A 22,898-nucleotide genomic window follows, 5' to 3' on the forward strand; every position below is an offset into this window, starting at 1 on the left:
GTGCTCTGCAATGTATTGACAAACTCCTGCAAAACTCTTGTAACACTGGTTTTAATTGCCGTAAGCCTACAAGTCAGTGTTTTCTGACATTCTTTCATTGTTAAATAAGACAGAGTCCAGCTTCAATGTCTGGCTTTTTATCTAACCATTTTCAAATCTGCTTTATTTTGTGTTTGAATCTGATTGACTCTTTTTCCTCTTTAGGAATCACAAACAAGTCTTAAGAAATGATTCTTGGCACAAGTTACAAGGTGACTCACGAGCTCCCTGAGGTATTAATGTATTTCGGGGCAGGATATTTGTATTTAGATGAGCTACTTGTAACACAATGCAGATTACTTCCACCGGTACACAAACCTCATTTACATATGTGTAGAGAGAGAATCAAACAGATCCACATCCTTGCCAGATGTCATCGGTATGTGTAAGAAGACAAAAATTTGGTTCACGATCCTTTCCTTAATGCGAGTTGTTCATCATCATTATAGTTCTGGTATTGATCTGCAGAGTGATGAAGAAAGGGAGATATGGGGGAAAAGAATAAGGGAGGATAAGAAGGAAAGATTTTTTGGGGGGGGGGTTGGAAGTTGAGTTGAAAAAGAAGAGGAACCAAAAACTTTCCAACAATACTCAGACTCTGTTTTGATTTAGATAAATATGAAGTCAAACAGGAACTGTTTAATGGGTCTGTGCCTCTTTTTTTCCCCTTTGTTCATATGCAGTTTGTGTGGAGTGATGTGTTGTGTATGTGGTGAATGCTGTTACATACACTCTTTATGCTTATGTGTACTCTCCCTTTTGTCTTGGTATACAATTCTTGAGAAGAATGTCTTCGTATCCTGTATGGATTTATTTTTCAACCCTGGGAGGTGAAGGCATATTTGTCAGAGTGGGTGTGAAGACTGAATTTATTGCCTCGTGGTTTCCGCCCAGGATGAGGACTGCGGGGATGATGGGGCACAGGGAAGGCCCGCCCTCCCAGTGGAGAAGTTTGCATGCAGCAAGTAAGAGGAAGGAGATCCCTATGTCGCTGTGGGGAAAAATTGAGCCAATGAAGACAAAGTCTCATGTTGTTTTAGTTTTGTTTTGAAGGTGCAAAAATTATTATTTTTACCCCCTGGAACCACATGTTGCTGCTTGGATATATCTGGCTAAACTTTCCTTACCCGCCAAATTGGACCTTCTGCAAAGAAGCCGTTGCAAACTTGGACAAACAGTCCTTCTTGGAACAGCGCCAAGCAGCAAAACAATAGGATCTGTTGATAATTTTCCCCAAGAGGTTTTAGATTATTTTTGGAGTCAAAGCGCTTTCTTGTCAGTTCCCGTATGTATGGAGGGATTTGTCAAAAACGGACCATGTAGAGTGATAGTGATAATGGAAAGTGGTGGGAGTGGACACAAAATACAAAATAGCTACAGGGAAGAGGATTCAAGAGTGAGTTCGAACTATACGTTGTGTATTAAGACGGCTGTAGCCAAGCTGATTGTACTTTTTGGTTAACAAAGTCCATTTGTAAAGACTCGAGATAAGCATGTTTTGGAACCAGAAACAAAGAACTCAAAGGGCATTGTTACTCTAAAACACCTTGTTTTCGCCTCCTTTTGGCTGATGCTGATCATAATTTAGAAAATGCTGTATCCAATAAGAAACCAGTGACTGAGACTGCGAACCTCTCAGAAAAATGTTTACCGAGGTCATTGCTAATGCCCTCTGCTGGCCATTGGAAAGAGTGCAACGCTAATGCACTTCCATCTTTTATATACAGTCTGTTTACAATCTCCAAATACGCTGGCTGTCCACACTCATTCTCAACTACGGTGCTCTTTTGCTTTATAAGCCTCAGATACAGATACAGCTGTATTTCATGAAAGAGGATGCTGGCCATTAATAGAACGATTGGGAATTTGTTCCTCATATTCAAGTTTACTCAAGCTCAGCACAAAACCCTAAACCACTCCTCAAACGTGAGTTACTCTGGATAAATGCCAACGCCAAATAGTTGCAACTCAAACAGTGACAACAGTAATGGATGACCCTCTCTTTCTGAATCCAAGTGGTCTGCTCAGTTAATTCCACAAAGCCCATTACAAATATTCACTTTAATCATTGACCAAAATGACTCTGCAAGCCGACGGAATGATCTTTTTAACCTATAGACGATAAGTGTCCTCCTCCAACACGCTGACGCATGAAGTCAGTGTGTCGTTCTTGGCTGCTGTTTATTATTTCATTTAAGGTCATACAGTCTTGAAAAGCTAATCCGTCCTAAATTATCTGCTAAATTAGTTTTATGATTCTAATCAAGCAAAGAATTATCTTTTTTTTTTTTTTATTATATCTAAAGTTAGTGATTTCATAGCCTCAGTTAAAATAATTTCTCATTAGGATTCGAGAGGCATTTCAAAGACTGGCACAGCTCCGCACAGTTATTGTTTTTGGTTGGATGACACTGGAAGAAGGGAGTTTGGAAAAGGGTCTCGAGCAGGAGTCAGACAGGTCACTTGGATACAAAGCTACCTCCTGCTTTGAACAGAGGACCGGAAAAAAGGAAGTGTGCACTGTGCAGTTATTGAAAGCGATTCAAAATACACATTCATCTATCGCAGATTTTGTTTCTGGTTTTACTACCTCTTCTTAAGTCCCACAGCAGTTTGTAGGTGGTGCAGTAGGTTACTTATTGCTCACCTGGAGAATAGACCAAGGGAAAATAAGAGTATAGTGCATGTCAAGCAGCAGATAGAGGGAGCACCTTTGTGCTCTAACTTTAAGAGTAGGGATGGGTATCGAAAACCGGTTCTTGTTGAGAACCGGTTCCCACTGTTTCAATTCCTTGGAATTGTTTGCCATTTTTGCAAACGATTCCCTTATCGATTCCAGTCACTCCGAATGACGTCACCACGTTGCGGAACGCCATTTAGCTGGCAGGAAACATGGCGGCTCAAACGCTCAAAAGTTTGATTGTACTTTACGAGAACAGGGCAACGTGCAATACTTGCAAAGTAGATATTTCATTTAAGGGAGGAAACACTACGAATATGCAAAAGCATTTGCTCACAAAACACATGATGACTTTAAATGAATGTCATGTTTTTAATTCCGCTCCGGACTCGTGAATCTCAACCCAGCGGCAGCGGTAACGTTTGCACGTCCTCTCCCGTTAATGCGGCAGGTAAATAATCAACTAACAGTGCATATTATGTTAGCGCGATCTGCCTTCTTACAAAACCTGCCATTACTGTGCATTTAGGTGACCATGATGAGAGAGACAGACAGAGTCTGGCTGGCTCAGATGCTGGCAGTTCTCGCTGCAGTCTACCGGTAGCGTCTCCTTTCAGGCCAGGATAGACGAATGTCACCGAGCAGTGTCTAAGTTTGTGGTAAAAGGTTTGCACCCATTTGCCACAGAAGATGCCCCCGATTTTCGGTAAGTGAATGTGTTTAATTGTTGGCAGGGACATTACTGGATATTCTTGTGTAATTGCTACAGAATAATTTATGTTATACTTTGTTATTGCTACAGAAGAATATTTATTTTACAATTTTACATTTACAATTTTTTTTCCTGGGGACCCTGTGACACCCCATTTAAGAGCCATAGGCTGTGGATCTCTTAAGATCTCACTGTTGGGTTTGTAAGGCCATGCTACTCCTAAATTTCTATCTTGTTCAAAGAGAAGATATAAAACAAAGTTCTAAGCTAATCGACCTTAGTGTTCTCCTTTTTTAAAAATAAGAATTGATAAGAGAATCGAATCGTTAAACAGAATCGAAAATGGAATCGGAATCGTGAAAATCTTATCAATACCCATCCCTATTTAAGAGTGATCTCACTAAATCAGTTGAGATTTTCTAATCCAGTTTAAAAGAACCAGATAGCCTGTAGGTGAGAAGGTTTGATAAATGCACATGATGTGAAAACAAACAACACTATAGATTTTTTTTAGACTGCAGTTCTGAAGCAGTTTGAGGTTTTTTTGTTTAATAATTTCTATTTTCATTATGATGAGATCGTTACAACAGTTGTGTCTTTCCACCCTCACTGTGTCACAGACAAACACAGCTTAATTAAAACCAACAGACTGCAACACAGGGAAATGATTACTGTTAAATGTTAAATCCAAATCACACAATCAACAGACTAAATATTTTTAAATACAAACAGCTCACAAGGCTATTTTTAATCTGCTTTGCTGCAGACTTCCAGGGACATACATTAGTACTTTAATTAGCCATTGCTGATGAAGATTGCTGCTAAAAGTTTGAAGGTACTAAGACATTTTGCACTGCTCTGTGAAACTGTAATTTAAAAAGAATGAGGGATGCATAGGTCACATCTGCGCTGGAAATCTCCACTGGCGAGTGCCTGAATACGTTCTGTTATTACTGCAAACAAACACACACACAATCAGTTGTGAATACTGCATTCTGTCTTGGCAACAGGCAGCTTCAGAAGGGGCCATGTGTTGCCATATTATTTGGAGCGTTTTCCTGTTTCTGGAATAACCGCTTCCAGTTGAGACTCTGGGCAGAGCAAGCTGCACACCGAACACATTCCACTGCCAAGGAAAACACCTCTCTGGTGACCAAAGCGCGGCCCCTCCCTTTGTCCCCTTCCAGCCAAGGTGTTTCACAGACAGATAGAAGTCAGCCGGTCCGCTGGGGAGTGCAACATATCCTCACGCTGCTTTTCCTATAAAACAGGATTCCTGTGTTAATCCTGTGAGCCCTGGCAGATGGATTAATACATTTACAGCTAGAAATTGTAAAACCATCGCTGTTTCATGTTGTATGTGTGTGTCATCAAGACACAAAACCACATTAAAATTGGAGACAGATGACTTATTTATGTATGTTTGAATGTTTGTCTAAGTGTTCATTTTGTTGATTTCCATAGAGCCTTTGCTTAGAAACCAAAAGTGTGCTCCATCGATCGCACCAGTGAAGGGTCAGGTCGTTTCTCAGCGAGTCACAGAGTTCCTGTGAATATTATCCAAATTCTGGATTTACTTCAGCAGAACCTTGTTCATCTCTTATGCAACCACTGTGCTATAAGAAAACCCATTTTCGTTTTTGTAGTCAAGCCATGCTGTATATCTTTGTGTGCATGTATACGTATATATGTATGTGTGCATGTGTGCTACACCACTGCCATTAGGCTGGAAGGAAACACTTTTCTCTCTGAGTGTATTTTGAGGATTAAGATAAACAGACTTTAACAAGGTGCCATTATCGCTTGCACACACTCCTCTCCTCTCACACACTCATATAAAGGTTCTCCATGTAGGTTGTTAGTCGACCAGAAAACTGTTGATGAATTTGTTTCTGTTATTGTTGTGTTGCTTTTCCTTCTTATAATTACCCCCCCCCCCCCCCCACACACACACACACACACACACACACGCACGCACACCCCGGGATTTCACTGCAGTTATACCCATCCTGCCTGATAATTACCACCGTCAAAACTGCTAAATTTAAAAATCACAAAAAAGTGCTGTCCTCGCATGTAAATACGCCAGCCACCTGTACCCTCAGCTAACTTTAGGTGCCAATTACACGTGACTTAAATCCAGAGATAAACGCTGCCAACACTGAAGAGAGCGAAATTGCAGCAAATATGAAAATGCCCCCCAATCTAATTATCATTAAGGAAGGTTTTGGGGGGTTGGTGGTTAATTGAGGTCAGTCTCGTGGCCGCTCAGTTATGTGTGAGCTGCCGTAATTACCTTTTCCGCTAACAAAATGCGTTACAAAGATCCGCGGCGGCAGCTGCCCGCGTGTCCGTCGCGTTCAATTGACCTCCCGATCAGAGCAGGTAGAAAAGGAGAGGCAGAGAATGAGGGGAGAGGTCGTTTCACACTTGAAGAGGCTGTTAGTGTTGACGCCCTCGGCCGGCAATTACACACAATCAGCGGGAGAGCTGCAGACCTGCTCCTCTGTACAATGGAGCCCCGCGCGCGGTCGAACCTAGGGGTGAGGCCCGCGAGCCGCTCAAGTGCGTGCAGCTGTGCGCGCTCCAGAGAGAAAAGCCGACTTCCCCTGCAATTAGCTCCTCGTTTCAGTTTTTAACAACGAAAAACTGGTTTATTATCATCTCCTCTGGCAGTCGTTTCGGTTAAAAAAAAGAAGAAGAAGAAGAAGAAGAAAAAGAAGAAAGGAAAAAAAATTGGCGTCCATTTTTTGTGTGTGGGGGTTATTATTTATTGGTGTCTGAAGTGGCTCTGAGAAGTTATTTTCTGCTAATTGTCGGGCTTATCTTGCTTTGACAGATTTAACCGAGACTTAAATGGCACTTCAACGGTGCTGCCTCGCACTCAGTGCGACCTGCGGTGTGATAATGCTTGCTGTTAGGTTTTTGATTTAAACGTTTTAAGCGAGTTCAACCAAAAATGCTTCTTGCTGTGCGCCTTTATATGATTAAATCTGTACTATTAGAGTGTAGGTCAAAAGAATGGTTAAATGGTTCACTTTTATCTGGAATAAAAAGAAGAATAAAAAGATACAAATTCTAATAATTTCCCTTTGGATCTTTCCACCAGATGACCAGGAGCATGAGTGGATTGTGCGGACTTGTCGGAAGGCTTGGAATGAGGTTTGTGGCGCTGAGCCGGAAAAATCAGCTGCAGCCAGATGTGAGGAGAGCAGCAATGTTAACTTTTAGCATGTTATTTATTAAAACCGAGCTATAGGGAATTTCTGTCTTGTATTACATTTTGCATTAATGACTGAAAAGTAAATGATCAAGTCCATGCTTTTAAATCATCTCGTTTTATTTCCCCCCCACCCACATTGCTGCTGTGGCCTATGAATTCTGGGAGGTGCAACAGCCGCCTTTCAGTGCATTCATCTTAATTTCCATAATACTGTATGCATTACAGAGAGGGAGCTAGAGGAATGGAAAGAATCTGGGAAATACATTTACAATCAGTTTACAGGCAGCACAGAATACATCCAGTTTTATTAGGTGCTTTGATTGCCATACTGTATTATTTCAGATCTACATCTCACACCCAGAAGAATTAGGACAGGCAATCAGTTTCCAACTGGGTTAAACAGTCTTTATACATGCTGCCCAAACAACTCTGTTATTCTAACTTTATCCAACAACACATTTCCCATCCCTGTAATAAGAATTGACTTATTTACAGTGAATTAATGAGGTGCAAAACACCACAGATTGCTGGTGTAACACAAATGTGCCATTCATGTGTGAGGGTTGGTTTTGAGGGGCTTTGGTGCTTTTTTTGCAGGGTTTTTTTCATGCCTAAATGAAAGATTTTAGCAGGCATTCAAAAGTGAGTGTATTAAACTACAATCTGAGGTAATTTGCCAAAGATAGGAAATTAGCAGGTAACATTGACAAGGCTTTGATCTGCTGGGCGAGCGTCAGGCACTCATTAAATTACTCTTCAACATATCGCCATAAACTCCCATCAGCAGATCATCTTTTAAAAAAATATCAAATAAAATTAATAATGAAAGAACACCCTTGAGAGCAGGAGAAATTTCCCATAATGCACTCTTTGTCTTGCACAAAAATGCAGACCCAGCACACGCACACACACACACACACACACACACACACGAGGATGTACACTGTTAACCACTAATCTAAGCACAAATGCTAAAGTAAACACACAAGAAGTGAAGTTACAGCAAAACACAATGCCTGACTTTAAAAAATACACATGGAACACAGAGTTACTTTATATTTATGGATTTTATTTGTGTATTTACCATTTGAAACTTCATTCCATCTGAGCCCGATTTAATTGTCTTACACACTTGTCTGTGCTTCGCAGTTGACATGTTTTGGAAAATTAAACGTGAATAATTGCTTTGTTAGTTTATCCTCAGAAATGATCCAAAGCCACCAAAAAAATATCACATTCTATTTTATTGCATTTTATTACACAAAACATTTATGATGCACAGTCTATCAAATAAACTTTTGTTTCATTTCATGTTTTTTTTAAACAAAACAAACAAACAAAAAAAAACATTTCAAATGGGGGAAAAAGTGCTTTACAGGGATTTACCATCTCAATAAATACAAGGACATTGAGGTCTTGTTGGATCCTGTTCTTCACACTATGGCCATGGAACTAAAATACAAATGCACACTCTATACCCCTGCCAAAACTCACACATTCACACACACAGACGCACACACATCTTAATATGTACAAACCCAGTCATTTTATACTGTCCATATTGTACCAATACAATATTCCCCGCCTGCTTGTGTGGAACACACACACACATACAGAGGCTGAACAAGCAACCTTATAAATTATAAATTAGTAACAATACACCTGTGGGAAAATCTGGAAATGTGGTCTGATTTTGCAGGAATGTGAAGTTTGACTTGTATGGTCATCTCAGACTTTCCTCTTTAAACAGGACTGTAACGGTTTAAAGTCTGCAAACTCCTGCTTATAACCGGTGTTTTATTCACGCAACAGCTCCAATGTTGTCCTTTGCAGCTTCATTAAATGGTAAACAGACAAAATGCTACAACAGAGTCTATTAAATAGTTTGTGATTTTCTGCCAATTGAAGATTTAGGAGTCTCATAATTTTTCCTGCGTAATAACAGTTAAATGTTTAGTGAGAAATATCACTTTGGAAAAGATAAGGCACGTAATATTTTCTTGTCTCTAATTCTGCACCTCAGTTCGGTGGGAAAGGAAGGAGGAAGTTTCTGGTTTTCTGAGACGTCATAAAGTCAATATGTCATTCCGAAATAAAAAATATTTCAACAATCAAAGATTCCTGTTATATTTAGATTCCTTCATGGTTGCTTAGAGAGAAAAGAGCCAGGAGCCTTACCTCTAATGTGGTCTACTGTGGCCTTTGGGCCACAAAGATAGTTCCCCTTTAAATTTCTCTTCGTGTTTTGACAGCACTTCAAGAAGTTTCCTTGCTCAGTTTATCCCTTTAAAGCTCCCTTCACCTCCACATTAGGTGGTGGCTGAGTAGAGTGGAGGATGCTGTACACGTGAAGCAAAAGGGTCCGTGTGATACATAGTCTGTGAGTTTAATGATAAACGCTTCAAAGTCGTTTTTGGAAGTCCTATCCCCAGAAAAGAACATAATCACAGATGGTTTTTTAGCTTTTATCTCGTTCATCCATTTCTCTTTTTTTCTGGTTTCAGTGGACAAGGCTCCTGCAATATTTGTCTCCTCTCCACGCTGACTCCTGGATGACCTTTGAGTTGGTTCATGAGACATCACTGATGTTAGATCAGGGGTTGGGATCGGGAGGTCAGGGGTCATAAGGGCCATGTCCGAGAACTAGCGACTGAGGGGGAGCTGAGGCAGCGACATGGCCTGATGAGAGAGACTCTGAGAGGTCAGGACAGAGAAGGGATGACCTGGGGAGCAAATCATAAAAAACACACAAGATTAAAAAAAAGAAAAAAGAAAAGCAAAATGTGTCTTACAAAGTAACTCCCATAATTTAAAAAGTCAAAACAAATACTAAAAATGATGTGCCTATTTACACCACAGTAAATGATAACTCACTGTCAATGTACCCATGAAGGGCCACCATGCGCGCTCGCTCGGGACTGCCAAACGGAGAGTAATGCAGCTCATCGGGCAGAGATGAGGGTATCCTGGACTGAGGATGACCTTGAGGAGCCCCGCTGTGCTGGGGCGTGTGCTTTTTATGTCTTGCTCTGCAGTTTTGAAACCACACCTATGAAGATGCAATGTAACCAGACATCATGTGGCTATATTCTTAAAGTTTGTCTTTTCAGTGTACTGTAAGAATGTGTTCCATTAGTTTAGCATTTTAACATTTAATTATATTGACGTCATCCATTCGTGCTTTTTATACACACTGCTCACCTGTATGACTCTTCTGCTTAGGCCTGTCATGTCAGCTAGTTTCTGTAGCGTCTGGGCATCCGGATTGTTGTCCTGAGCAAATTGTGCCTGCATGATCTGCACAATGAGACAAAATATTAGGTACTGTGTCAGGGCTTTGGCACAGTAAATCAACGTTGTGTACTTCGGTGTTGCTGAGAGCGTTTCTCACCTGTAGCTGTTCTGCGGTGAACGATGTCCGTGCTCTTTTGGCCGGTTTGGGTTGACTGTCTTGTTCTGTTGGAACTGCTCCCTCTAATGTGATGCCATTGCCTACAAAAATACACACACACATGCAAGTCAGATAATAGTTCAGTGATAAATAAAGTGACTATAGATGTCAGGAGACATAGGTAGTCTACAGGACTTGAAAAATGTATCATATCAAAGGGACCTCAGGAGTTTTGATGCCCCAGCAGGGACCCAAATTTAAGAGCCGTGGCCTACTTTTCCGCTCTTGCAGCATAACATGCTAATTCTGTAGGTATTACCGTTCTCAGAAAATTAACAGATATCAATCATTTGAAATAGTTATGACAAGGAATGATTCAATCAGGCAATAAATTTGCTGAAAAGCATAGCTTCAGATATATCTTGTCATTTACCCAACCACTCACCGCTCTCAGCTGCTCGTTTGAGGTTCTCCACCATGGTGTCATAGTGGATTCGGCACAAGACCTTCTCCTCCACCAAACCAAACTCTTCTCCCGTGGACAGCTGCCTCTTACACGAGTAGCAGGCAAAACATGCCAAGTGGTATGCGTTTCCCCTTGCACGCCGCACCCAGTCGCTGGCGTATATCTGCCGCCCGCAGCGGGCACACTTAGTACCAAACCTACTGTGAGGGGGATAAGAACAGAGCAGCAGAATGAGGAATTATGGGTAAAAAAAGGGAAAAAGATCAAATTGTTGCAGAACAGAAAATGAAACATACACAGTGACTTCCTTTTCTTTGAGAATATTTTCTTGAAGTGAAGTTTGACATGAATTTGTTTTTTAATTTCTGGCAAAGCTCAGAAGCTTTAAAGGAAACCTTGGAGGAGGAGGATATGGCTTTCAGAAAAGACTCCTGAGTGCGGCTGCAAGCTGAGCCTTGAATGCAAACAAACCAACACCTGCAATTTCCTGACTGATGCATGAAGCCCCTGACACATATATACACACACACAAAAACACACATAAGCCAGGTTGGCTTTAAACACAGTGGAATATGAAGAAAAACCCAGATGACATCATTCTAGATCGCCTCGCTGTAACTGATAGCAACAGCGAGGTTGGCGGTGAATAAACCCAAACCACCTGACTTGCTGTTATGGATGGGTGGTTGGTGGGAGAGAGAAAGAGGGTCAAAGATGTAAGGCTAGAAATGCTTCAAGACAATTCCTCATTAGCAAGAAATAAGATAGCTGAACATCTGCTTAGTTTAAATGTTTTAAATGAGGGGGATAAAACGGGACACGGGGGTCAAAGAAGAAATAAAGGCTGCTGTAGATTTATAACTAATCCCACAAAAAGGCCTTCCTATCCCGTATGTCGGTGGCCATTCTTCTAAAAAGAAAAAATGTAAATCCCAAATATTAAAAAAGTATTTTCAAATGTAATAGTACATTAGTAATATGTGTGTAGAAATTAGTCAAATTGAGCTGCAGCACTTGTGCTTTATGAAATAAGATATATCAGACATAGGCAATACAGATGGAAAAATGTCGAATATCTCATATCCCTTCACGAGATTGTGTTTACTGTGCAGCTGGGTCCGTGGAGTATCCAAATAAATCTCCATTTTATTGCAACAGAAATATTATAGATGCTCCCTGTTTTGCACAAGAATAAAAAGATATTAAGCGCCTCATTTGAAGGACCCATTATGGGTTTTAATGGGTATCAAACGCTTTAGGTTGGAGATGGTTATGGTTATGTTAAGAGCCATTGTTGGGGTCGGCAGCTGCCAATTCTGCTGGAGGAGGCCAGATTTGTAAGCAGCCTGAAAGAAAGTGCTCCTTCAAGGGTAAAACTGGCGTGGAAGGGGGTGGGGGTAAACATGCGCAGTGTGCTGCACTGTACAGCCGGATTTGTGTACATTCATCAGCCGTGCTCACCCCGATATTTCGCTCGCTGCTCCATACACAGCCACAAACATGAGCCATATTTAGAGTCAGAGGTCAGTGGAGCTGGCGGAGGGCAGGGAGCCGGAAAAGAACAGTCATGGAGAGAGAGAGAGAGAGAGAGAGAGAGAGAGAGGACGTAAGTGACTGAGACAGGGAGTCGTAGGGCTGGGGGGAAATGGCAAAGTGGAGAGCGTAAGCGGCGGAGAGAGCGAGCAAAGAGAGCTGGGGGTGCAGAGGAGCACAAGGGCTGCCAAGTGAGTGGGTTTGGCAGCGTATGCGTGCACTCAAGTCCACTCTATCTAGGATGAAAGCATACTAAGGCCCTGACATCTCACAAGCTTGTAACCCTCCTTATGTGCAGGAGCTTGTTTGCCAGAAGTCACTTTTATGCATGTAGTGTGGTGCAGACTATTTATGGGGCATCATTAGGCGACTACTGTTTGAGGGTCAGCCTAGTTTTTATCATCACAGGTCAACAAATTATGTAGATATCACAACAAATGCAAAAAATGGTATTCATCAAGGGGGAAAAGCAGTGCAACTGTAACAGCGAGTCCTTGTGATGACCTTCAAGGAAAATTGGCTGACATGGCACCCACTAAGGCCTTAAGTTGTCTCTGATATGTTCAGATTTAACCAAACAACCTCTTATGTGCCATTAAAGCCGCTCCGGGAGACAAATGGAGTGCACAGCTCACTGTACGATATCCTTTCAGACTCTTACAGAGAAGTCGGGCCTGTTTCTACAGTAAAGAGGAAAACATTGTGGAACGTTGCAGCTAATGCAGCATGACAGCTTGTCAGTTTCATGGTCTGAGACAGAACCCAGAAAAAGCTGCAAACCATCCCTTGTTTTAACCCCCTCCTCCTCTTCTGTCTTCCTCCCCTTCCTCTTACTTCTGCACCCATACTTTTTCTGTATCTTATTTTCCATTTGCACCAAAAAACTGATGTTTATTTTGGATCCGTGTCAATCCTCGCAGCCCTTATATCACTCACCGCAAAACTTCCTTTGCTCCTCAGACTTCTCCTATTTGCTCCCCTTATTCTGTCTAATTTTTACTCTTTTTTTATACAGTAATTCACCTGCTGCTGAAAGAGGGGCCTGAGGAGGTACACGTTTTTTGGATTATTTATGATGTGCTCTGAGAACATGCTAATCTCTATTAGATTTGTCCTGAGAGAGGCTGTGCGGTTTGTGTGCGAAAGGTTCACATTAGGCTGACAGGATTCTGAGCTGAGAAAAAGAGGGGGAAATGTTTCATATGCTTTGCGTCTTTTAACAGGTTTTAATAGATCAGAGTTTTATGGATAAACCCTGCAGAAAATACAAGTCCTTGACACTCTCATCCGCTGCTCTTTTAGCCTGTAGTAACTAGGAATACGGGCAGTTTTCTTTGGAACAGCCAATCTGATTTTCGGCATGAATAATGTAGTGCAGCGCTTTAACTGAGCAGCGTAACACTGTGTGTCACAGATGTCTTATTATAATTTTAATTCATTCGCTTCTTGATAAAAATCTCTGTAGCTGCTGCTCTCCTTTGTTGCTATGGAGACCTAATCAGCTAACCAGAGGTGGGTGGTTGATGAATAATTATTATTGCAAAAAAATTTAAAAATTCAAGCGCACACACACACACGCATAAAGAGACATGCACACATCCACATGTGCTCTCATCTCACCCACGAAGTTCATTACATACGTGGACTCTGGTTACAGTGTCAGTGTCACGGGGTGCCCCTGATTAGGGCAACTTCCTGTGTGGCCTGCAGCTCACGGACGCGGATGGGGTTTCTATGGGGCAAGGCGAGGGAGGGCTGCAAGGAGGCGAGGGGGGAAAGGGGAGGAGGCTGATATAGAAATGGTTTGCGTATGTGTGTGTGGTTAAGAGAGAGAGAGAGAGAGAGAGAGAGAGAAAGCAAGCCCCCAAGGCCTGACATGGGTTTGAGAGGCACAGCGGGGGCTCTGTCCTGCACCCCTATAACGCTGACATCGCCCCCACCCAACCTCTGCATACACATACACACGTATATGGAGGGAAACCCACTCTGATTTCCTGCTATTACGCCCCATTAAAGCAGCTGTCAGTCCAAAGCCAGATGAGAGGCTGACACAGATGAGGAAATATCTCCAGAGGTTTGAAAGCAGCCCAAAGGATCTGGACTTGCAGCGGTGTTTAGCCTAGTTTAAATCTGGCCTAAACCCAGATTACAGTTTATATTTACAGAAGTAACCATTGCACAGGTCCCAGCCCTGCAGCAAAGCTTCAATGCAGCATTTTTTAAAATAGCATCACATTCTCAGAGTGACTTATAAGGACATCGAATCCAAAAGTACTGATGTTATTGTGCAAAAGAGGGGTTTCGTCCACATATTGTAACCATACTAACTATTGCAGTAGTTTTTAATCTGCGTATCTGCATTATGAACTCTTTTATGACTGTGCTTGTCATCCCTGTCTTTAGAGTCATAGTTCTGTACAGCAGATAGATGACAAATGTGAGGTAAACTGTGGAGCAGTTTAGGTCCTTTGACCAGTTTTTAAACTTCTAAATTTAGGAAATTAGTTGCTTAGCATTTTGTGAAAATAACTATAAGTTTTTCTTATAAAACATCTGTCCAGAAAAACCCTTTTCATTCACACCCTTTATTAAAAAACGTTTTAAACAAAATTAGGAAAAATAACAAGAGTAATAATACGTTTTATTTTAGGGGGAAATGTGTCAGTTTATGTGACAGTTTAATTTAGACCCCCAGTTTCTATGAATTAAATATTTTCTTAGCTTTCTGTGCGTTTAAATAATTAATTAACAACCATATAGGTTTAAAAATGCCACTTAACTACATCTATGACCAAATTAACCAGAAAGAGGCCCTAAGTGACCGTCATTATACACAACAAACGCATTTCATTTTTACCCAGGATGCAGAAATCAACCACTACAGAGCAAAGAAAATTAAATTAGCACAATAATGACAAATGGCTTTTAATATCTGGGGCTAAAATACTGCAGTAATTCTAAAAAGAGATTAGATTAGATTATTGAGGTCTTTTGCGTCTGATTATGTACATTTGTTGCCACTTTCAGGCCTTTAAAACGCTAAAGAGTAAGTGACTAAATATTTGTCAGATGCCTTGATGATTAAAAGAAATAATAATTGCTGCAGTGTTGCACTTCTCCTATAATGGGATGACGCCACATTGCCGAGGTTTTCTCTGTTTTAATTCGTTGGCGCACAGAGGAGAAAGAGAAGCAATCTGATGAAAGACAACTCTACCAACAAATGACAATATATCTTAAAACAATCAAGGGCTTAAAACTCTTTGACTGTAAGAGAGCTTAAACTGTTTTATTCATTACCATCTTTGGAGATCTGATACTATGACGTATTTAAGCGTCCACATTTAAAAAGCATTTCTGAGTCTCTCAGTGATCAGTGAGCAGTGTGGAGGTAAATTCTAAGGGAGCATTTAACCAGAGCTGGGCTGGTAAAATATTATGGTGCGGCAGAGCAAACACAAAAGTCTCCATTTTCGGGAAAATATGAGCAAAATGACTGGCAGCTGCTAGACATGCATAAATAAACAGAGATCTGTGTGTGTTGGTGACCAGTGTGTGCGTGTGAGTAGGTGGATTATGTGTGCAGGTGTTTGCAATGGGCATTTCTGCTAATGCCCATTGCAAAGTTTCATATTTGTGTTTTTATGTTTCTTATTACATGTTTGTCTGTGTGCAGGTATCTGTCTCAGGGTGTGTTTTCAGTTTGGACATAAGCCACATTCACACGAGTTACATGCTGACCAGGCACTCGGGGAAGTCTAATTGCTGGTCTGGAGGCTTGAGGGTCTGGGGTGGGGGGACAACTAATTGCTGGTGATTATAAACCTCAGAGCAGTGACTTGGTGTCAGATTTTGATCAGACAAACACTAACGCTCACTTGCAGCTCCATGCACTCACTCCACTCACACACACACACACACACACACAAAGCGTTAAGCACAAATTGGCACACGTGTCCATACGATTAATACACCAGCTCCAGGCTACTGAACAGAAATTTACCATACTGATGCTGCTGTGGCTGTGAACCCCATTTAACCCTATACTACCACACACACACAGGCCTGCACACATTTTTATATTTTCCTCTTGGCACTCACAAAAACACACAAAAAGGGAATAGAAAACTGAGTCAACACATCAGACAGGCTTTCTTAGTCCAGCTTGTATTGTAATAAAATTGTACAAAATTTGCCTACGCATTCATGGCATGTTGTATACAGACGGTATACAATTTTATTTTGTATTATTTTAGATATATTATCAGAGATATTTAATTTTTAAGGTTTACTAAACAATCATCATTGGGGTTTTTATTATTATTGCTATTAGGCTTGATTCTCTAATTGAAATTGTATTTGTTTTTTAAAAATGAGACATATCCTTTTATTATAGAATAGATAGGCATTTCCTTTTTTGCACTTAAGCTCTGTTTGTCTTTAGGGACCGACTAAATCCGGACAGCTCAAACTGGCATTTCCGCCAATTTCCGTTTACATCACGTGTCCCGGTCAGGGTGTTAAAACAGTTATCCGCGCGCATCGTGGCACGTGGTGTGTTAATTTTGTACCTCATTCAAGACTGAGTCATGAGAAAATGATTTCACCAGCTTTTAGGCACTAAATGCTGGAGAAAGGATCCAATGATCGGGCAGTTGCAAAACACAAAAACACGCCCAGCCAGTCTGGCACGGTGCACTGGAAATGCATAAATAAGCGAAAAGAAACTAAAGTGTGCTAACTTTAATTTGCCTTTTAAGATCTGATATGATCAAAGCGGTAAAGAGAAGCTGGTCATAACAAGGTCAAAAGCGTTTTTCTTTAAATAGCGTAAAACTACACAGCCCACAACTTTTTAAACACTTTAGGGAAATTTTCCCAGAGTGCAGCACTCCGGTGTTTTTCCTTTTATAGGCCTAGCTGCTGAAAATGTCGCGTTTTTTGGATAGCCATAACAAAACTGTGAATCTTTCAGCCCTTCGCTGTAGGCAAAAGCTTTTATTTTGTTACACACTTTCAGTTTTTGAAAAGGCTTTTCAAGAATATATGAGGCAACCCACATGCATACGTTTCAAAGGATAAGCGTGCGTGAGTGCACGTGTGTGCGACAAGAGAGAGAGAGCGGGAGAGAGAGAGCTGTGCTGGCAGAGGGGCGGACGTGGTATTTTGAAAACACGGCCATAAACTTACCCTACCTGAAATAATCCATTTTACAGAAGATCTCTTTGTTTTTGATGTAGCAGCTGCTGTGCTGACGTAGTGACGTCCTGCACACTGAGCACTCCAGACAGCGCACGTGCCAAATCAGGTTGTTCACCTGCAAAGAGACACCAAGCGTGTCAAACACACACAAACTGATGATATAAGGCCGCATTAAGGTCTGCTGTGGTGAGTAATGACTCTGTCACACTGTGGAACACTGACGTGATGCAGCAGCATGCGTTATGAACGCGCCTGCGCAAATCCGATCGATCGTGAGCTTATTTTGAATGTTTATGAGAGCTATAAATAAATTTTTTTAAACAATTTTTAAAAATGTATTTTACTCATTATTGTAAATGAATAAATAAAATACAAAAAACTCTAAATAATAAAAATACCTCACAATTTTAAGCCATTTATGAATATTATGCTGAAACTATAAGGCGCGCATCTTATCACAGATGTTTCTGTATTTTAGCAATATGCTTTTTAGGAGGGTTTTTTTTTTTTTTGCTTGTTTGTTTTGTCCTAAAACATATTTTATTGGCAATTACGATATTATACGAAATATTAAGGCATCAACCGATATTTTCTGTGACTGGATTTTTTTTCTTCGTTAAACAGCACTATAATCGTTTAGGAAAACAATAATTTAAAAAATGTTTTAAAAACTTTTTTTTAAAAATTATACTTTTGCAAGCTTACAGGCAGCAAAGCCATCCGGCTTGTCTATTTATTCATATGAGAGTTAAAGGAGGCTGCCAAAAACACTTGCCCTAACGTTAGATTTATATTTATAACCTTAAATGATTATTAGTACTTATTATTATTATTTGGCCTAATAGATATATTTTTCGTTGATGAATTTGAGTTTTTTAAATTATTATTTTGAATACGGTGTTAAATGATCAGTCCCGACATTTAAAATCATGGGAAATATGTATTACTTTTTTTTAAATGGCTAAATAAAGAAGACAAACAATTGTTGCACACAAAAGATTTTAATTGTTTAGGTTTTGAGATCGTATAAATTAAACCTATCCAGAGAATTTACAACATGTATAGACAAAACGTCTTCTATAGATAATTGCAGATAAACTAATAGTTCTGGACATGAAAAATACAATAAAATAAAATAAAAATTTCAGCGTGACTAATTTATTATAATAGCATAAACGTTTAATTTAAGACCAGACATTAAATATTTAAATAAAACAATCTCATTTGTCTTATCTGTCCCGCGGATGGAGAACAAAGTAGGCAGATAACGAACTAATGATCTTCACACTTCCTGACACACACACAGGGCCGCGCGCGCTCTAGTGAAGATTGTTTGGGGTTGGAAAGCGCACGCGACAAAAGCAGGGCGTCCTGGCTGTGAAACAGCAAAAGAACCAAAACATCCCTGTTGTGACTGTCTGCGGTCTCCCAAACACAGAGCGCCGTTTAATCTCCGTTTCCTGAAATGTTACGGTGGCGATAACATAGCTGAGATTTAGAAACAAATCGCCTCTTGTGTCTTTTCCTGTTTTCCGAGTTGGCTAGATAATAAAAGTTTTAAGTAAGTCAGGCATATAGCTGCTTTCAAATATCATTGCAACCTTTTTTTCTTTTTCTTCTGTTTTCAGTTTGAAGTTGTATTTATTTATTTTTGCTTTCAATCTCCAAATTGCGTTAAATTCCGTGCAAACTTACGGCGGGCCCCCAAATCCAAAAATAAGGGCAGAGTCAGCACAGCATCCTTCTTCATTAGCTCCCGATTGCCTTGTGCAGACGAACTATTTCTGTCTGTTAATGTAAAAAGGAAAACAAAAAGTCTAAAAGTATGGCCGGCCTCTCACCTTCAGCAAGTATCTGTCCAGGATCTCCAGACCACAGCTGGCGCACAGGTTCTTCCCGGTGGACGGCACCGAGCTGGTGGAGGAGGTCGGCGAGCACACGGAGGGGGTGGACGGAGTGCTGGGGGAAGAGCGGGTGTCCTCCCGCTCCATGTTGGACCGCTGGGATTCTCCGTCCGAGTGAGACTGCAAGAGGGCATCAGCAGAGCTCAGCACTGACACATACACACACACACACACCGATCATCCTCATCAGCGCGTTGACAGTTTTCAGGTGTCGCCATTTTTTTTACCATGCGTTTGCACTGCAGTGCGCGCATAATTCACAAATTTTCGCCAGCGCGAATGCGCGTGGGCCAAACGGTCATCCGCTGCACGCTATCGGCGCACTGAAAGAGCCTTTTTTAAACATATATGTTTTAAAGCATAAACGGGCAATAAAACTCTCACCATTGGCGTGTGCTTAGAGTCCACACTGCAGCGCGAGGCTCCCGGTGTGCTCTGGTGCTCGGTGGAGATCACCTACAAGAAAACGATCAGTGAGCGGCGGGTCATCACTTTCTCCGTCTCATCATCAGCTGAGCCGAGCAATCCTCGGGATACATTTGCGGACAGCTCTCCGAGGCTACTCCTATTTAAAGTAGTCCTGACAATAAACCCCCGGTCAAACCTGTTTAAAAGCCCCCTGCAACAAAAGGCAATGTTTTAATGAAGCTATCTCAAATTGGATTGATTTTGTTCCCCCTGCCCTTAACCCATGCCTCTCAGAATAATAGTATTTTCTTCGCAATCCAGGACACGAGACTGGAGGATGGGGAGTGGAGTGGAGTGGTGTGTGTGTGTGTGTGTGTGTGTGTGTGTGTGTGTGTGTGTGTGTGTGTGTGTGTGTGTGTGTGTGTTTTCGGTGGGGGGGACTACCTGTAATTACAAATAGCTTGAAACGCTGGGGGGATAAGAGGGACACGGAGTGTCAATTTCAACTGTCAATCAGGGTGGAAAAAAGGCAACGGTCACCCAAAGAATTGCAAATTTGATTTTTAATGGCTGTAATTAAAATCTAATTCTCTTCACGCGAGTTGGCAGCGCTCGAGAGGCTCACGGACAGCAAATCACGCCTCACGGACAGCAAATCACGCCATTCATACGCAGAAGAAGCGCGTGCAGCTGATCTCCACATACACACAAGAAACATGATTCTTGTGAGATCGCGGAGAGACAAAAAAAATAAAAATCCCCGCACGATCCCCTCCCCGGGGGGCTGCCAAAGAAACTGCGCGCTTCTGCCGTCCGTGCCGTTCAGTGAGAGAAGAAACTGGCATGTTGAAAATATCCCACAGTAAAGCTAGAGCCTAGTATAGCATCCGCACTGCACATATGACTAGCTGCAAGTAGAGTCATTTTAAACCTTTTTTTTTTTAAAGGCCCAAACATTGCGTGTCAGTACCTGCTTTGTTGGGATTCCTTCGGACAGAATTTTATTTCCCTCTGAAAGAGGGGACAACACTTCATTTTTCCAGTACATGAACCCCTGGCGTCTCAGAGTTTCCAGAGTCTGGGATCAGGAGAATAGTCGGCGATGGGCGTGAAAAAACAAAAGAAAAAGAAAACAAAAAAGTAAAAAATGGGGAAAAACAGTTATATCCGTACCATGAATGAACTGTGGCGCGCACTTTTGTTTTACAGAAAAGTGTCTCTTTAAAGCACGAACACGGTCTGTCACGGCAGTGATGCAGCCACGCAGCGCCGGAGAGTTTTGCTTGCTGCTCTTCACAACAGATTTCTTACGTTTGCCCTTGTCTCTCTCTCTCTCTGTCTTCTTCTTCTCTCTTTCCCTTTTCTGATCGGGGGTCCGACCACAGGAAGTGAATCAAATCGAGGCGCCTCGTAAAAACTCCCCCCAAAAAGAAAAGCTTTTGAGGTTCAGCAGAGACCTGAGGGGCTGCACAGGCGAGCGGAGAACCTGAGTGTCTCTGCAGAGCTGCAGTGAAAGTTGTGCGAGACTCTGGCCTGCCTTATAGTTAAAGAAGGGGGAGGGCGAGTAAAGAGTTTCATGTGCGTGAGAAGGCTGGACGCGCAGTTCGGAACAGTTCTGATTCCTCAAAGCTCTGCTGGTGGATGTTTGATATCTTAGACACTTATAGCAGCAGAGGGAAAAAAATAAAATTATACTTGTTTATATGATTGTCATTTATTTGCTACTGGAAATATACAGCTGGCGTTGACCGCGGACAACAATGCGGCAATTAACGCACAAGTTTGCGCTCGAAAACCAAAGTTTTTGTTATATACACGCTGATTGTTGTGTATATGCGGATAAAACCATATGTATGTTCTTATTACTCATTTATATATATATATATAAAAGAAAAAATAGTCATTATTAAAGAGAAGACAATTTTGAGACTGAAATTAATTTAACTCCATGATTCAAAATATAATTCCGTTAATATTTTGGATAATTTTATGCCAGTTGTCGCTATGCTTGCAGTTATTTAAAGAACATAAATATTGCGATTCAAGGCATCATGTATTTATAAAATAAAACTGGTTGAAGTTAAAATTCATTAAAAAATAAGAATAAATTCGATGTTTAAGTAATAAGTTAAAAGATGTATATTAGTAGGGCAAATATTCACGATTTACAGATCTTTCAAACACAGCTGGCGCTACGTTTAAATCCACAGATTAATGTGTTTGTTTGTTTTTAATGTAAATCCTTAATACAATTATGCAAAAGTATAAAGACATATACATAAATACATAAACTATAGGAGCTGATGTAACTGAATCTAAACGCTGACAGAAACTCAGGGAGCCATTAAACAAAAGGCTGAGCTTTATAATTACAGGATATGTTTGAGCCTACAATAGTTTAGATCGATATGTCAATCATCCCGCTTTCCACAGCGGATCCATGATTATCTGTAAATCTACACTTCAGGAATTATTCCATCAAAAATGATCCAAGCGTTTAAAAAAAGAAGAAAAAAATACACCCGAATGTGTATCCATGAACTAAAAAGGATATATTTATCCAGTGGGCCCTTTATTGAAAACAGATAATTACAGGCAAGGAAAATAAAATAAATAAATAAAATAAAACAAAAATAGAATTTAAAAAAATGCTGTAATGGATTTCACAAATGTTCTGCAGCCGCATGAATGATTTTACAGCAACAAACAAATCCCACGAAGAGCTGAGTGATGTCAAGAGGTAGGATTTGGTCCATCGGTCTGCACGAAATTGTGCTCTTCCGTCTTCTCCAACAATTAGCCCGCTGCGAGCTGTAGACCAACAGTTCCTACTTGGTAACCTCACAAAAACAGAAAAGGCCATTTGGCCAGCAAATTCAATCATCTGCCAATTAAATCCAGTTTACAGTCTCATCGGGATTTCGTCTCTTTTTTTTCTTTTTCTTTTTTAAAAAAATCATAAGAGCCTCAAACTCCAATAAAGAAAAAAATGCCCAATATGACAGCAAATGAAAAAAAAAATGCAGTTTATAATAAGGAAAATGTGTCCACATTAATCAGTCTTACAAAAAGGCCTACAAAGTATTGGAAGTATTTACAGGAACTGCACAAAAATAGTAAACTACTTAATATTCATCATACCAGAGTGGGAAAAGTGAGCCTCAAAAGGCTACAATAGCTAAGACTATATGATTATTGTGGATAATGTTGTTACATAGATGCTCTTTCTGGTAATAAATAAATGATTTGATCCATGATGGCTGATTTTCCACAAACAAAAACCCCCAAAACGAAAGGGTTACATGTGGTGAGGAGAGGGAGCAATGGAAACAAAATATTT

General features: G+C 40.8%; 2 protein-coding genes across 5 annotated transcripts in view; one reads left to right on the top strand and one right to left on the bottom strand.

Annotated features, from left to right (window-relative positions):
* Nucleotides 1–22,898, top strand: part of morn5 (MORN repeat containing 5) — a 39,418-nt gene that overhangs the window by 6,530 nt on the left and 9,990 nt on the right. Inside the window, exon 5 of one of the 2 annotated variants that reach the window (XM_026174031.1) lies at nt 6,541–6,593. The exons of the other annotated variant lie outside the window; for it this stretch is intronic. Within the exon in view, the coding sequence (XP_026029816.1) occupies nt 6,541–6,593 (53 nt within the window). The remainder of the gene's footprint in view (nt 1–6,540; nt 6,594–22,898) is intronic. 2 annotated transcript variants of the gene reach the window in all.
* On the bottom strand, nt 6,659–21,053 carry lhx6a (LIM homeobox 6a). Of its 3 annotated transcripts, XM_026174017.1 has the most exons (9): nt 20,529–21,053; nt 19,535–19,606; nt 19,088–19,270; nt 17,240–17,361; nt 10,491–10,711; nt 10,046–10,146; nt 9,856–9,951; nt 9,529–9,703; nt 6,659–9,377 (listed from the first exon to the last, which is right to left on the bottom strand). In XM_026174017.1, the coding sequence occupies exons 1-9, from the start codon at nt 20,604–20,606 to the stop codon at nt 9,298–9,300; spliced, it is 1,128 nt and encodes a 375-aa protein (XP_026029802.1). In that variant the 5' UTR covers nt 20,607–21,053; the 3' UTR covers nt 6,659–9,297. The 3 variants fall into 3 exon arrangements, with proteins under 3 accessions (XP_026029802.1, XP_026029803.1, XP_026029805.1); XM_026174018.1 differs by lacking the exon at nt 20,529–21,053 and having other exon boundaries at nt 19,088–19,299; nt 19,535–19,865; XM_026174020.1 differs by lacking the exon at nt 6,659–9,377 and having other exon boundaries at nt 9,614–9,683.

The sequence above is a fragment of the Astatotilapia calliptera genome, chromosome 7, assembly GCF_900246225.1.
Source record: "Astatotilapia calliptera chromosome 7, fAstCal1.2, whole genome shotgun sequence".
NCBI lineage: Eukaryota > Metazoa > Chordata > Actinopteri > Cichliformes > Cichlidae > Astatotilapia > Astatotilapia calliptera.

Bases quoted from the DNA above. Each gene is read 5' to 3' on its own strand.
- lhx6a (XM_026174017.1), bottom strand. From the start codon at position 20,606: ATGTACTGGAAAAATGAAGTGTTGTCCCCTCTTTCAGAGGGAAATAAA. The intron at 19,607-20,528 runs GTACTGACACGC...GTTTTCTTGTAG, and splicing joins AAGGAATCCCAACAAAGCAG to GTGATCTCCACCGAGCACCA. The intron at 9,378-9,528 runs GTGAGTTATCAT...TTTGCTCCCCAG, and splicing joins CCTTCATGGGTACATTGACA to GTCATCCCTTCTCTGTCCTG.